The sequence below is a fragment of the Anas platyrhynchos genome, chromosome 31 (genome assembly GCF_047663525.1).
Source record: "Anas platyrhynchos isolate ZD024472 breed Pekin duck chromosome 31, IASCAAS_PekinDuck_T2T, whole genome shotgun sequence".
NCBI classification, from domain to species: Eukaryota; Metazoa; Chordata; class Aves; order Anseriformes; family Anatidae; genus Anas; species Anas platyrhynchos.
The window spans coordinates 5,436,117-5,452,377 of record NC_092617.1 but is presented as its reverse complement, the minus strand read 5'-3'; the positions used below and the strand labels follow the sequence as shown (position 1 = coordinate 5,452,377).

Here is a 16,261-nt window from a genome sequence, read left to right as displayed (position 1 = left end):
TCACCCCCAGAGTAACTCAAAATCACCCCAAATTAAGCCAAAATCACCCCAAATCAACCCAACTCTACCCAAAATGAACCCAAATCAACCCCAAATCACCCCAAATCACCCCAAATCACCCCAAAATCAACCCAAATGAACCCAAAATCACCCCAAATCACCCAAAATCACCCCAACCCAACCCAAATCACCCCAAAATCAACCCAAAATCCCCCAAATCAACCCAAATCTACCCAAAATCAACCCAAATCAACGCAAAATCACCCCAAACCACCCCAAAATCACCCCAAATCAACCCCAAATCCCCCCAAATCTACCCAAAATCTACCCAAATCAACCCAAATGAACCCAAAATCACCCCAAACGAACCCCAATCAACCCAAATCACCCCAAAATGACCCCAAATCTACCCCAAATCCCCCCAAATCCCCCCTGCCCTAAGCCCCGCCCCCTCGTTGCAGATGGCCGACGGAGGGGGGCAGCCGCAGCTCAGCCAGGTGAGGTCAAAGGTCACCTAAATTTGGGGTCAAAGGTCACCCAGGGGTCACGGGGGGGTCACGGGGGGGTCAAAGGTCACCAGGGGTCAAGGGGAGGGGTCAAAGGTCACGGAAGGTCAAGGAGGGAGGCCAAAGGGAAGGGGGGGAGGGGGAAAAGGGGGCGGGGCTCGCGGGTCAAAGGTCAGGGTGGGGTCAAAGGTCACGGGGGGTCACGGGGAAAGGTCGAAGGTCACGAAGGGGTCAAGGGCTGGGGTCAAGGGGTCACGGGGCGGGGTCAAAGGTCACGGAAGGTCAAGAGGGGAGGCGAAAGGGAAGGGGGGGGGGGAAGGGGGCGGGGCTCGAGGGTCAAAGGTCAGGGCGGGGTCAAAGGTCACGGGGGTCACGGGCAGAGGTCAAAGGTCACCAGGGGTCACGGGGTCACGACCTTTGCCCCCCCCGCAGCCGGCCAAGCTGACCGAAGCCTTCAAGTACTTCGTGCAGGGGATGGGCTACGGTGAGCATTGGGGGGGGGGGTTATGACGTCATAGGGGGGGGGTGTGACGTCACAGGGGGGGCGTGACGTCACGGGGGGGCGTGGCCTCCCTCGGCCACGCCCCCCCGCGCTCATAGGCCCCGCCCCCCCCCCCCAAAATCAGTCCCAAACATGGCGGAGCGGCGGCGCGGCGCAGGTAGGGGCGGTGACGTCATCAGTGACGTCATCAGTGACGTCACCCCTTGGCCCCGCCCCCTTTCTTAACCCACGCGTGACGTCACAGCCCCTCCCCCCCCCCCGTGTGTGTGTGATGTCACGCGTGACGTCAGCACCGCCTTAACCCTAAAAATAGGGGGGGGGCGGGGCTTAAGGGGAGGGGGCGGGGCTTAAGGGGAGGGGCGGGGCTTAAAGGGGGCGGGGCTTAGGGGTTGAATGGGAATGAATGGGGTAAAAGGGGGCGGGGCTTAAGGGAGGGGGCGTGGCTTAGGGGAAAGGGGCGGGGCTTAAGGCTTAAAGGGGCGTGGCTTAAAGGAGGGGGCGTGGCTTAGGGTTTAAAGGGGCGTGGCCTAAGGGGAAGGGGGCGGGGCTTAGGGTTTGAATGGGAATGAATGGGAGGGGGAAAGGGGGCGGGGCTTAAGGAAGGGGGCGGGGCTTAAGGGAGGGGGCGTGGCTTATGGCTTAAAGGGGGCGTGGCTTAAGGGTAAGGGGGTGGGGCTTAAGGGATGAATGGGGATGAATGGGGAAGGGGGCGTGGCTTAAGGCTTGGGGGCGGGGCTTAGGGCTTAAAGGGGGCGTGGCTTAAGGCTTGTGGGCGTGGCTTAGGGCTTAAAGGGGGCGTGGCTTAGGGCAAAGGGGGGCGGGGCTTAAGGGAGGGGGCGTGGCTTAACCCCCCCATTGGGATCCATTGGAGGGGGCGTGGCCCAAAGGGGGCGGGGCTTAAGGGGCGGGGCCTAAAGGGGCGTGGCCACCAAGGGGGCGTGGCCTAATCTGGCCCCGCCCCCCCCCCCCAAATTTTTGGCAGCGGCCGCCTCGGCCATGACCCGGCTCTCGCGCTCCCGCACGGCCTCGGTCTGCAGCACCTCCTCGGGGGGGGGGGGGGGCGCCCCCTAAACCGCCCGAATTCACCCCAAAAATCGCCCCCCCCCCTTCCGAAATTCACCCCCTCTTTTTCGGGAGGCTCGGAGCTTCCCGAAAAGTTCGGCCTAAATAAAATTCGGCGCCCGCAGCGCTGCCACGATGGGGGAGAAGGTTTTGGGGGGAAAAGGCGCGGTTTGGGGCAAATTGGGAAATTTGGGAGGGGGGAAGGTGAATTTGGGGGGGGGGAAGGGTTAAAAGGGGGTTAAAGGGGGGTTTTGGGGGGGAAAAAGGGGTTTTGGGTGGGTTTGGGGGTGGGGAGGGGGGTTTTGGGGGAAAAAAGGGGGTTTTGGGGAAAAAAAAGGGGATTTGGGGGAAAAAAATGGGATTTTTGGGGAAAAAAGGGGTTTTCGGGAGCTGGAGGTGTTTTTGGGGCGGAAAGGGGTGGTTTTGGGGTAGAGGAGGAGATTTGGGGTGGAGGAGGTGGCAAAAAGGGAGCAGGGGGGGATTTTGGGGTGGCGGGGGGGGATTTTGGGGGTGTGAGGAAATTTTGGGGGAAATTACGGGGTTTTTGGGGTACGGGAGGTGGTTTTGGGGCGAAAATGGGTGTTTTGGGGTTTCAAGGAGGCGCTTTGGGGGGGTAGGAAGGACTTTTGGGGTGCAGGAGGTCACAAAGTGGGGTCCGGGGGGAGATTTTGGGAGAAATTAGGGAATTTTGGGCTCCAGGAGGCTGTTTTGGGGCAAATTGGGCAATTTTGGGCTCCAAAAGGTCATTTTGGGGTAAAAGAGGGCACTTTTGGGGTACACGGGGCCATTTAGGGGGGTAAGGAGCATTTTTGGGGTGTGAGACCCGGTTTTGGGGGGTCTATGAAGCTGTTTGGGGGTATAGAAGGCTGTTTTGGGGCAAAAGAGGGCATTTTTGGGGTGCGGGAGGCCATTTTGGGCAAGAGAGGCTGTTTTGGGGCAAAAGAGGCTATTTTAGGGCAAAAGAGGCATTTTGGGGCACGGGAAGCCGTTTTTGGGACACGAGGCCACATTTTGGGGCACGGGAAGGCATTTTGGGGCGTGGGAGGCCCTTTTGGGACAAAGGATGGGATTTTGGGGCAAAAGAGGCTGTTTTGGGGTGTGGGAGGCCATTTTGCGGGCCCGGGAGGCCATTTTGGGCTGAAAAAGCCCATTTTTGGCGCCGTTTCGGGGGTGCGCCGTCCCAAAACGCCGTTACCAGATCTTCCAAAATTCCCATCCCCCCCTTCAACCCAAATAATCCCAAATCACCCCAAATCAACCCAAAATCAACACAAATCAACCCAACCCAACCCAAATCAACCCCAAATCACCCCAAATCAACCCAAAATCAACACAAATCAACCCAACTCAGCCCAAATCAACCCAACCCAAATCAACCCCAAATCAACCCAAATCACCCCAAATAAACCCAACCCAACCCAACCCAACCCAAATCAACCCCAAATCAACCCAAACCAACCCAAAATCACCCCAACTCAACCCAACTCAGCCCAAATCAACCCAACCCAAATCAACTCCAAATCACCCCAAATTAACCCAAATCAACCCAAAATCAACCCAACCCAACCCCAAATCAACCCAAATCACCCCAAATCAACCGAACTCAGCCCCAAATCAACCCAAAATCAACCCAAAATCACCCCAAATCAACCCAAAACAAGCCAAATCAACCCAAAATCAACCCAAATCAACCCAACTCAACCCAAAATCACCCCCAAATCACCCCAAATCAACCCCAAATCACCCCAAATCACCCCAAATCACCCCAAATCAACCCAAATCACCCCAAATCACTGCAAATCAACCCAAATCACCCCACACCACCCCAAATCAACCCAACCCAACCCAAATCAACCCAAATCACCCAAAATCACCCCAAATCAACCCAGAATCACGCCAAATCAACCCAATTCAACCCAAATCAACCCCAAATCAACCCCAAATCGACCCAAATCAACCCAAATCAACTCAAATAATCCCAAATCAACCCAAATCGACCCAAATCAACCCAAAATAAACCCAAATCTACCCAAATCAACGCAACCCAACCCAACTCACCCCAAATCAACCCAAATCACCCCAACTCAACCCAAAATCAACCCAACCCAAATCAGCCCAACTCAACCCAAATCAACCCAACTCAACCCAAATCAACCCGAATCACCCCAAATCATCCCAAATCACCTCGACTCACCCCAAATCACACCAAATCTCCCCAAATCACCCCAACTCAACCCCAGATCACCCCAAATCACCCCAAAATCACCCCAAATCACCCCGAATCAACCCAAATCACCCCGAATCAACCCGAATCAACCCAAATCACCCCAAATCAACCCAAAATCACCCCAAATCAGCCCAAATCAGCCCAAATCAGCCCATATCAACACAACTGAACCCAAATCACCCAAAATCACCCCAAATCAGCCCAAATCAACCCAAATCACCCTCAATCACCCCAAATCAACCCAAATCACCCAAAATCAACCCAACTCAACCGAAATCACCCCAAATCAACCCAAAACCAACCCAACTCGACCCAACTCAACCAAAATCACCCCAAATCACCCCAAATCAACCCAAATCACCTCGACTCACCCCAAATCACACCAAATCTCCCCAAATCACCCCAACTCAACCCCAAATCACCCCAAATCACCCCAAATCACCCCAAAATCACCCCAAATCACCCCAAATCACCCCGAATCAACCCAAATCACCCCGAATCAACCCAAAATCACCCCAAATCAACCCAAATCAGCCCAAATCAGCCCAAATCAGCCCAAATCAGCCCATATCAACACAACTGAACCCAAATCACCCCAAATCACCCCAAATCAGCCCAAATCAACCCAAATCACCCTCAATCACCCCAAATCAACCCAAATCAACCCAAATCAACCCAACTCAACCCAAAATCAACCCAACTCAACCCAAATCACCCCAAATCAACCCAAAACCAACCCAACTCGACCCAACTCAACCAAAATCAACCCAAATCACCCCCAAATCAACCCCAAATCAATCCAACCCACCCCAACCCAACCCCAAATCATCCCAAATCACCCCAAATTAACCCAAATCACCCCAAATCACCCCAAATCACCCCAAAATCAACCCAAATCACCCCAACTCAACCCCAAATCAACCCCAAATCATCCCAAAATCACCCCAACCCAACCCAAAACCCAACGGCGTCCCCCACGCCCCCATTTTGGGCCCGTTTCATCCATTTCGGCCATCCCGGCCGCCCCGCGCTCTTTATTGACGCCCCACCCCCCGGAAGCCGACACCGGGGGGGCCAATTTTTGGGGGAAAAAAGAAGAAAAAGGGGTTTTTTGTCATCCCCAAAAAACGGAGGTCAGGCCTCGCTCCTGTCGACGCCGGTCATGGGGTAAGTGCCGGGGTCCTCCTTGTTGTAGAGCCCCTTCCAGTGCGCCCTCCCTGCCAAAAAAGTCACTTTTTTTCCCAAAATCCACCTTTTTTGGGCCGTTTCGGGCTCAAAAAGGGGGCGGCAAACCCAAAGCGCCCACCCTTGTTTTTTTGGGGAGAAAGGTTGGGGTTTTGGGGTTCCTCAGTCTAAGGAAGTGCCCTCAACCCAACGTCATCTTGCTGTGCCCCTAAAGTGGTTTTTTATATTTTTTTTCTCCTTAATCCCCCTTTTTTGGTTAAAAATGGGCTATTTCTCCTGAAAAGGTTCATGGGAAGCCCAAACATCCCACGCTTGCTTAGATTTTGGGGGAAAAATTCAGGATTTTGGGGTTCTCCAGTCTAAGGACGCGTCCTCAACCCAACGTAATCTTGCTGTGCCCGTAAAGTGTTTTTTTATATTTTTTTTATCCTTAATCCCCCTTTTTTTGGTTAAAAATGGGCAATTTCTACTGAAAAGGCTCACGGGAAGCCCAAACATCCCGCAATTGCTTGGATTTTGGGGGAAAATTTCAGGATTTTGGGGTTTTCCAGTCTAAGGACGCGCCCTCAACTCAATGCCATCTCCTTGCTGTGCCCCTAAAGTGTTTTTTTACATTTTTTTTTATCCTTAATCCCCTTTTTTTGGTTAAAAATGGGCTATTTCGACTGAAAAAGTTCATGGGAAGCCCAAACATCCCACAATTGCTTAGATTTTGGGGGAAAATTTCAGGATTTTGGGGTTTTCCCGTCTAAGGACGCGCCCTCAACCCAACGTCATCTTGCTGTGCCCCTGAAGTGTTTTTTTATCCTAAATCCCCCTTTTTTGGTTAAAAATGGGCTTTTTCTCCTGAAAATGCTCTTGGGAAGCCCAAACATCCCACGCTTGCTTGTTTTTTGGGGGAAAAATTCAGGATTTTGGGGTTTCCCTATCAAAGGGCGCTCCCCCAAGGCCCCGTCTTCCCGCTATGCCCCTTAAATGATTTTTCTTGTTATTTTTACCGTTTTCGCCCCGTTTTTGCTCACCTCTCCTCCTGTGGCAGTAGCAGACGACCCCCAGCAGCCCCAGGAGCGCGGCGGCGGCGGCGGCGGCGCACCCGGCCACCAGCGGGACGGGCAGAGCCGGGGCTGTCCAAAACACCCCAAAACGCCCCAAAAAAAGGTCAGCAACCTCAAAGAATGAATTTTGGGTCATTTCCCTCCTTTTTCACTGATTTCCCCGCCTCCTCTTTCAACTTTTCCTCAATTTTCCCACCTCCTTCAAGGATTTCCTTCTTTCCCTCAAAAATTTCTCCATTTTTTTCAAATTTTCCCTCTTTTTTTTTCAAATTTTCCCTCTTTTTTCAAATTTTCCCTCTTTTTTTCCAAATTTTCCCTCTTTTTATCAAATTTCTCCACTTTTTTTTCCAATTTCTCCTCTTTTTTTCCCGTTTCTCCCTCTCCCTTTTCGATTTCTTCACCTCTTTCCTCATTTTCTCTGCCTCCTTCTTCAATTTCCCCAATTTTTTCAAATTTTCTGCCTCCTTCTTTAATTTCTCCCCCTCCTTTAACCATTTTCCTCCTCTTTTAACCATTTTCCTCCTCTTTTAACCATTTTCCTCCTCTTTTAACCATTTCCCCACATCCTTCAATGATTTCCCCTTTTCCTTCATTTTTCTTCCCTATTCTCTAATTTTTTCACTTTTTTAACCATTTTCCACCCTTTTTAACCATTTTCCACCTTTTTTTTAACCATTTCTTCGCCTTTTTTAACAATTTCCCACCCTTTTTAACCATTTCCTATTCTTTTTAACCTTTTCCACCCTTTTTAACCATTCCCCACCCCTTTTAACCAATTTCCACCCATTTTAACCATTTCCCACCCTTTTTAACCATTCCCCACCTCTTTTAACCATTTCCCACCTTTTTAACCATTTCCTCCTCTTTTTAACCATTTCCTATTTTTTTAACCATTTCCACCCTTTTTAACCATTTCCACCTCTTTTTAACCATTTCCACCTTTTTTTAACCAATTTCCCCCCTTTTTAACCATTTCCCACCTTTTTTAACCATTCCCTACCCCTTTTAACCATTTCCACCTCTTTATAACCATTTCCACCTCTTTTTAACCATTTCTCACTTTTTAACCATTTTCCCCCTTTTTAACCATTTCCACCTCTTTTTAACCATTTTCCACCTTTTTTAACCATTTCCTACTTTTTTTAACCATTTCCACCCCTTTTAACCACTTCCCATTTTTTTTTAACCATTTTTCCCCTTTTTTAACCATTTCCCACCTTTTTTAACCATTTCCTACTTTTTTTTAACCATTTCCCCCCTTTTTTCCCCTTTTCCCCTTTTTTCACCATTTTCCCTCCTCCTTTTTCAATTTCTCCACCTTTTTTCCCAATTCCCCCTCCTTTTCCCCCAATTCCCCCCCCCCTCTTAGGCCCCCCCCCCCTCCAAAAAATACCAATTTTCACCTTCATTTTGGGCCCAGAACTCCCTTTTTCCCCAACCCAACGCTCTTCCTCCCCCAAAACCTCATCTTCCTCCCCAAATTGACCTCATCTTCCTCCCCCACTCCTCATCATCTTCCTCCCCAAGTCATCATCTTCCTCCCCCAATTTGACGCGCTCTTCCTCCCCAAAAACCTCATCTTCCTCCCCAAAATCATCTTCCTCCCCCAGCTCAACGTCATCTTCATCCCCAACTCATCATCATCTTCCTCCCTCAACCCAACCTCATCTTCCTCCCCAAAATCATCTTCCTCCCCCAACTCAGCCTCATCTTCCTCACCCAACTCATCATCATCATCATCTCCCAACTCAACGCGCTCTTCCTCACCCAACTCAACCTCATCTTCCTCCCCAACTCAGCCTTATCTTCCTCCCCAACTCATCATCATCTTCCTCACCCAACCCAACGCAATCATCTCCCAACTCAACGCACTCTTCCTCCCCAACATCATCTTCCTCCCCAACAACCTCATCTTCATCCCCAACTCAACGCTCTTCCTCCCCAGCCTCATCTTCCTCCCCCAACTCAATGCTCTTCCTCCCCAACTCAACCTCATCTTCCTCACCCAACTCAATGCTCTTCCTCCCCCACTCAACGTCATCTTCCTCTTCCAACCCAACGTCATCTTCATCCCCAACTCATCATCATCTTCCTCACCCAACTCAACACGCTCTTCCTCCCCAACATCATCTTCCTCCCCAACCCATCATCTTCATCCCCAATCAACCTCATCTTCCTCACCCAACCCAACGCAATCATCTCCCAACTCAACGTGCTCTTCCTCCCCAACATCATCTTCCTCACCCAACTCAACTCTTCCTCCCCAAATCAACTCTTCCTCCCCCAACTCAACATCATCTTCCTCACCCAACTCATCATCATCTTCCTCACCCAACTCAACCTCATCTTCCTCACCCAACTCAACGCAATCATCTCCAAACTCAACCCAACCTCATCTTCCTCCCCAACTCAACATGCTCTTCCTCCCCAACCCAACATCATCTTCCTCACCCAACTCATCATCATCTTCCTCCCCAACTCAACTCTTCCTCCCCTAACTCATCGCGCTCTTCCTCCCCAACTCATCATCATCTTCCTCACCCAACCCAACGCAATCATCTCCCAACTCAACGCGCTCTTCCTCCCCAACCCAACATCATCTTCCTCACCCACTCAACCTCATCTTCCTCCCCCACTCAATGTCATCTTCATCCCCAACCCAACCTCATCTTCCTCTTCCAACCCAATGCGCTCTTCCTCCCCAAAATCATCTTCCTCACCCAACTCATCATCATCTTCCTCCTCCAACTCAATGTCATCATCTCCCAACTCAACGCTCTTCCTCCCCAACCTCATCTTCCTCCCCAACAACCTCTTCTTCCTCCCCAACTCATCATCATCTTCCTCACCCAACCCAATGCAATCATCTCCCAACTCAACGCGCTCTTCCTCCCCAACCTCATCTTCCTCCCCAACCCAACCTCATCTTCCTCCCCCAACTCAACGTCATCTTCATCCCCAACCCAACCTCATCTTCCTCTCCCAACTCAACATCATCTTCCTCCCCAACATCATCTTCCTCACCCAACTCATCATCATCTTCCTCCCCCAACTCAACCTCATCTTCATCCCCAACTCAACGCTCTTCCTCCCCAACCTCATCTTCCTCCCCAACCCAACCTCATCTTCCTCCCCAAAATCATCTTCCTCCCCCAACCCAACCTCATCTTCCTCCCCAACCCAACCTCATCTTCCTCCCCAACCCAACCTCTTCTTCCTCCCCAACCCAACCTCTTCTTCCTCCCCAACCCAACCTCTTCTTCCTCCCCCAACCCAACCTCATCTTCCTCCCCAAAATCATCTTCCTCCCCAACCCAACCTCATCTTCCTCCCCCCCCCCCCCCACCCCAAACCCCCCCCCAAATTTCGGCCCCCCTCACCTGTGACGGTGACCACGGCCACGCGGCTGAGCGGCGAGGCCACCCAGCGCCCCCTCACCCTCTCCTCGTACCTACACGAGAAGCCCCCCCCCGAATTTTCGGCCACGGGGAGGTTGAGGAGGGCCCGCTCCCGAAATCCGGCCTCCCAAAATTGTTGGGCGCCGTCCTTGTAGAAGTAAAACCTCCGCTCGCCCCCCCCCCCGCTGCCGTTGGCCGCGCACGTCACCCCCAAAACGTCCCCGGCCCGAACTCGGCCCGAGGGGGGGTCCAGCAGGAGGCCCGGGGGGCCCGGCAGGGCTGGAAAAGCAAAAAAAAAAAGGATTTTTAGGCAAAAAAAAGGATTTTTAGGCAAAAAAACGATTTTTAGGCAAAAAAAAAGGATTTTTAGGCAAAAAAACGATTTTTAGGCGAAAAAAACGATTTTTAGGCGAAAAAAACGATTTTTAGGCAAAAAAAATCGTTTTTTTGGGGAAAAAACAACATTTCCACCTTTTTTTAACCAATTTCCACCCCTTTTAACCATTTCCACCTTTTTTTTAACCATTTCCCACCCTTTTTAACCATTTTCCACCCTTTTCAACCATTCCCCACCCCTTTTAACCAATTTCCACCCCTTTTAACCAATTTCCACCTCTTTTAACCATTTCCACCCTTTTTAACCAATTTCCCCCCTTTTTAACCATTCCTCACCCCTTTTAACCATTTCCACCTCTTTTTAACCATTCCCCATCTTTTTTTAACCATTTTCCCACCTTTTTTTAACCATTTCCCACCTTTTTTAACCATTTCTCCACCTTTTTAAACCATTTCCCACCCTTTTTAACCATTTTCCACCCTTTTTAACCATTTTCCATCGTTTTTAACCATTTCCCACCTTTTTTAACCGTTTCTACCCTTTTCAAACATTCCACACCCCTTTTAACCATTTCCACCTCTTTTTAAACATTTCCACCTCTTTTTAACCATTTTCCACCCTTTTTAGCCATTTTCCACCCTTTTTAACCATTCCCCACCCCTTTTAACCAATTCCCACCTCTTTTAACCATTTCCACCCTTTTTAACCATTTTAACCGTTTTTAACCTTTTTGCTCGCTTTTTAACCATTTCCCACCTTTTTTAACCATTTCCCACCTTTTTTAACCAATTTCCCCCCTTTTTAACCATTCCTCACCCCTTTTAACCATTTCCACCTCTTTTTAACCATTTCCCACCCTTTTCAACCATTCTCCACCCCTTTTAACCAATTTCCACCCCTTTTAACCAATTTCCACCTCTTTTAACCATTTCCACCCTTTTAAACCAATTTCCACCTCTTTTAACCAATTTCCACCCTTTTTAACCATTTAAACCGTTTTTAACCTTTTTGCACGCTTTTTAACCATTTCTTCACCTTTTTTAACCATTTCCTATTTTTTTAACCATTCTCCACCCCTTTTAACCATTTCCCACCTTTTTTTAACCATTCCCACCCTTTTTAGCCATTTTCCACCCTTTTTAACCATTTCCCACCTTTTTTAACCATTTCCACCTCTTTTTAACCATTTCCCACCTCTTTTTAACCATTTCCACCCTTTTTAACCATTTCAACCGTTTTTAACCTTTTTGCACGCTTTTTAACCATTTCCACCCTTTTCAACCATTCCCCACCCCTTTTAACCAATTTCCACCCCTTTTAACCAATTTCCACCTCTTTTAACCATTTCCACCTCTTTTAACCATTTCCACCCTTTTTAACCATTTCCCACCTTTTTTAACCATTTCCCACCCCTTTTAACCATTTCCACCTCTTTTTAACCATTTCTTCACCTTTTTAAAACCATTTTCCCACCTTTTTTAACCAATTTCCCCTCTTTTTAACCATTTCCACCTCTTTTTAACCATTTCCACCTCTTTTTAACCATTTTCCACCCTTTTTAGCCATTTTCCACCCTTTTTAACCATTCCCCACCCCTTTTAACCATTTCCACCTCTTTTTAACCATTTCCCACTTTTTTTAACCATTTCTCTACCCTTTTTAACCATTCCCCACCTTTTTTAAGGGGAGGATTTTTAGGCAAAAAAAAAAGGTTTTTGGCGAAAAAAATCATTTTTGGGGGAAAAAACAACATTTTTCGCCAAAAATGAGCTAATTTTTGCTAATTTGGCTTCGTTAACGCGTCATCAACTAATTTTTGAGGGTCAACCAAGAGATTTGGAAGAGGTGGAGAAGACCCCGAGGGGGAATTTGGCCAAATTCCAGCTAATTTGGGTGAGTTTGGGTAATTTTAATCATTTTTGGCTAATGAGGGAGGCGCAAGGGTGTTTTTGACTGTTTTTGACTGTTTTTGACTGTTTTTGGCTGTTTTTGACCCGTTTTTTCTCAAATTTCAGGAATCGGAGCTGAATTTGAGGCTGGATTTGGAAATTTGGGGTCCTCCGAATGCTCCTCGAGGTGGGTTTTTGGGACCCGAGGTTCCTCCGACGACTTTTTGGGGTGGATTTTGGGGAATTCAGGTTCCTCCAAGAACTTTTTGGGGTGGATTTTGGGGAATTCAGGTTCCTCCAGTGACTTTTTGGGGTGGATTTTGGGAACCAAGGTTCCTCCAACGACTTTTTGGGGTGGATTTTGGGGAACCGAGGTTCCTCCAACAACTTTTTGGGGTGGATTTTGGGGAATTCAGGTTCCTCCAATGACTTTTTGGGGTGGATTTTGGGAACTGAGGTTCCTCCAATGACATTTTGGGGTGGATTTTGGGGAACTGAGGTTCCTCCAACAAATTTTTTGGGGTGGATTTTTGGGAACTGAGGTTCCTCCAAGAACTTTTTTGGGGTGGATTTTTGGGAATTCAGGTTCCTCCAGTGACTTTTTGGGGTGGATTTTTGGGAATTGAGGTTCCTCCAACGACTTTTTGGGGTGGATTTTGGGGAATTCAGGTTCTTCCAACAACTTTTTTGGGGTGGATTTTGGGAACTGAAGTTCCTCCAACTTCTTTTTGAGGTGGATTTTTGGGACCCGAGGACCCCCAAAAACTCCTTGGGCTCAATTTTGGGACCCCCCCGCCCCCCCAGCCCCCTCCCCTCCCCAAATTTTTTGGGACCCCCCCTTACCTTTGACGACCACCTCCAAGCCTTGGCTGGGGGGCGACGCCACCCACGTCCCCCCCACGTCCTCCTCGAAGCCGCAGCTGAAGATCCCCCCAAAATTTTGGGGGGTTTTCGGGATGAGGAGCTCCGAGGACCCCCCCGCCGTGATCCCAGGTAGATTTGGGGGATTTTGGGGATTTTTGGGCTCCGGGGGGCTCCTCGGAATCTCGACCCCGTTCCGAAAAAAGTGGAAACGGAGCCCGGGGGCGGCCCCGGGTGCAAGGCAGGTGAGGCGCAGGGGGGCGCCCTCGAGCAGCTCGGTGAAGGGGGGGTCCACGTCCAGGCGGGGGGCCCCGGGGGGCTCTAAAAATGCGAAAAAACGGGAAAAAAAGGTTAAAAAACAAGCATTTTGGAGCCCGAAACGGATTCGGGGAGAAAAACGGCGATTTTGGGTCAGTAAAAGACTTGGTGGGTGTCAAAGCGGAATTAAGGGTGGAAGTTTTGGGTTTGGAACATGCCAGGGTTAAATTTGGGGAGGAAAATGGTAATTTTAGGTCGGGGAACGTCTTGATGGACCCCAAAATGGAAATTTTGGGTTTAGAACATCAAGAATTAGATTTGAGGAGGAAAATGGCAATTTAGGGTCAGGAGAAACACCTTGATTTGGGTTTGAAACATCGAGAATTAGATTTGAGGAGAAAAATGGCAATTTTAGGTCGGGGAACGTCTTGATGGACCCCAAAATGGAATTGAGGATGGAAAATTTGGGTTTGAAACATCAAGAATTAGATTTGAGGAGAAAAATGGCAATTTAGGGTCAGGAGAAACACCTTGATTTGGGTTTGAAACATCGAGAATTAGATTTGAGGAGGAAAATGGCAATTTTAGGTCGGGGAACGTCTTGATGGACCCCAAAATGGAATTAAAATGGAAATTTTGGGTTTAGAACATCAAGAATTGAATTTGAGGAGAAAAATGGCAATTTTAGGTCAGGGGAAACACCTTGATGGACAATTTTGGGTTTGAAACATCAAGAATTGAATTTGAGGAGAAAAATGGCAATTTTAGGTGAAGAGGAACGTCTTGATGGACCCCAAAATGGAATTGAAGATGGAAAATTTGGGTTTGAAACATCAAGAATTGAATTTGAGGAGAAAAATGGCAATTTTAGGTCAGGAGGAACGTCTTGATGGACAATTTTGGGTTTGAAACATCAAGAATTGAATTTGAGGAGAAAAATGGCAATTTTAGGTCAGGGGGAACGTCTTGATGGACCCCAAAATGGAATTAAAATGGAAAATTTGGGTTTAGAACATCAAGAATTGGATTTGAGGAGAAAAATGGCAATTTAGGGTCAGGAGAAACACCTTGATTTGGGTTTGAAACATTGAGAATTAGATTTGAGGAGAAAAATGGCAATTTTAGGTTAGGAGAAACGTCTTGATGGACCCCAAAATGGAATTAAAATGGAAAATTTGGGTTTAGAACATCAAGAATTGAATTTGAGGAGAAAAATGGCAATTTTAGGTCAGGGGAAACACCTTGATGGACAATTTTGGGTTTGAAACATCAAGAATTGAATTTGAGGAGAAAAATGGCAATTTTAGGTCGGGGGGAACGTCTTGATGGACCCCAAAATGGAATTAAAATGGAAATTTTGGGTTTAGAACATCAAGAATTAAATTTGAGGAGAAAAATGGCAATTTTAGGTGAAAAGGAATGTTTTGATGGACCCATGACCCAAAATCCCGTGATTTCACCCCAAAACCCCTTCCTACCTTTAAGGACGACTACCCCAAAACATCAGACCCTGACGTTAATCGCGTTTCTCCCCATGACCCAAAATCCCCGGATTTCACCCCACCGTTATCGCGTTTCTCCCCTTGACCCAAAATCCCCGGATTTCACCCCACTGTTATCGCATTTCTCCCCTTTACCCAAAATCCCGTGATTTCACCCCAAAACCCCATTTGAGAATCGAGGCGTCCGGATGAGGATTACCCCAAAACATCAGACCGCGACGTTAATCGCGTTTCTCCCCTTGACCCAAAATCGCCGGATTTCACCCCACCGTTATCACATTTCTCCCCTTTACCCAAAATCCCGTGATTTCACCCCAAAACCCCATTTGAGAATCGAGGCGTCTGGATGAGGATTACCCCAAAACATCAGATCCCAACATTATCGCGTTTCTCCCCTTGACCCAAAATCCCCGGATTTCACCCCACCGTTATCACATTTCTCCCCTTTACCCAAAATCCCGTGATTTCACCCCAAAACCCCATTTGAGAATCGAGGCGTCTGGATGAGGATTACCCCAAAACATCAGATCCCAACATTATCGCGTTTCTCCCCTTGACCCAAAATCGCCGGATTTCACCCCACCGTTATCACATTTCTCCCCTTTACCCAAAATCCCGTGATTTCACCCCAAAACCCCATTTGAGAATCGAGGCGTCTGGATGAGGATTACCCCAAAACATCAGATCCCAACATTATCGCGTTTCTCCCCTTGACCCAAAATCCCCGGATTTCACCCCACCGTTACCGCGTTCCTCCCGTTGACCCAAAACCCCGTGATTTCACCCCAAAACCCCTTCCTACCTTTAACGACGACTACCCCAAAACATCAGCCCCTGACGTTAATCGCGTTTCTCCCCATGACCCAAAATCGCCGGATTTCACCCCACCGTTATCGCATTTCTCCCCTTGACCCAAAATCCCCGGATTTCACCCCACCGTTACCGCGTTCCTCCCGTTGACCCAAAATCCCGTGATTTCACCCCAAAATCCCTTCCTACCTTTAACGACGAGTACCCCAAAACATCAGACCCTGACGTTAATCGCGTTTCTCCCCATGACCCAAAATCCCCGGATTTCACCCCACCGTTATCGCATTTCTCCCCTTGACCCAAAATCCCCGGATTTCACCCCACCGTTACCGCGTTCCTCCCGTTGACCCAAAACCCCATGATTTCACCCCAAAACCCCTTCATACCTTTAACGACGACTACCCCAAAACATCAGACCCTGACGTTAATCGCGTTTCTCCCCTTGACCCAAAATCGCCGTATTTCACCCCACCGTTATTGCATTTTTCCCCCTGACCCAAAATCCCGTGATTTCACCCCAAAACCCCATTTGAGAATCGAGGCGTCTGGATGAGGATTACCCCACGCCATCAGACCGCGACGTTAATCGCGTTTCTCCTCTTGACCCAAAATCCCCGGATTTCACCCCACCGTTACCGCGTTTCTCCCGTTGACCCAAAATCCCGTGAT

General features: G+C 48.8%; 1 protein-coding gene and 1 long non-coding RNA gene across 7 annotated transcripts in view; both read left to right on the top strand.

Moving 5' to 3' along the window:
• The window catches only part of NDRG2 (NDRG family member 2), a 52,874-nt gene that overhangs the window by 21,414 nt on the left and 15,199 nt on the right, over positions 1-16,261 (top strand). For 2 of the 6 annotated variants that reach the window (XM_072029626.1, XM_072029627.1), the window contains exons 12-16: positions 462-497; positions 939-990; positions 6,525-6,640; positions 12,094-12,165; positions 12,288-12,348. In XM_072029626.1, coding sequence (XP_071885727.1) covers positions 462-497; positions 939-990; positions 6,525-6,640; positions 12,094-12,165; positions 12,288-12,348 — 337 coding nt within the window. Of the gene's footprint in view, positions 1-461; positions 498-938; positions 991-1,132; positions 1,166-1,990; positions 2,207-6,524; positions 6,641-12,091; positions 12,166-12,287; positions 12,349-16,261 lie in introns of those variants that run through there. The other 4 variants (XM_072029625.1, XM_072029629.1, XM_072029628.1 and 1 more) reach the window with 4 other exon arrangements.
• On the top strand, positions 12,364-15,195 carry LOC139999959 (uncharacterized). Its single transcript, XR_011805348.1, has 2 exons — positions 12,364-13,868; positions 14,232-15,195. It is a non-coding gene; the product is annotated as an uncharacterized lncRNA (long non-coding RNA).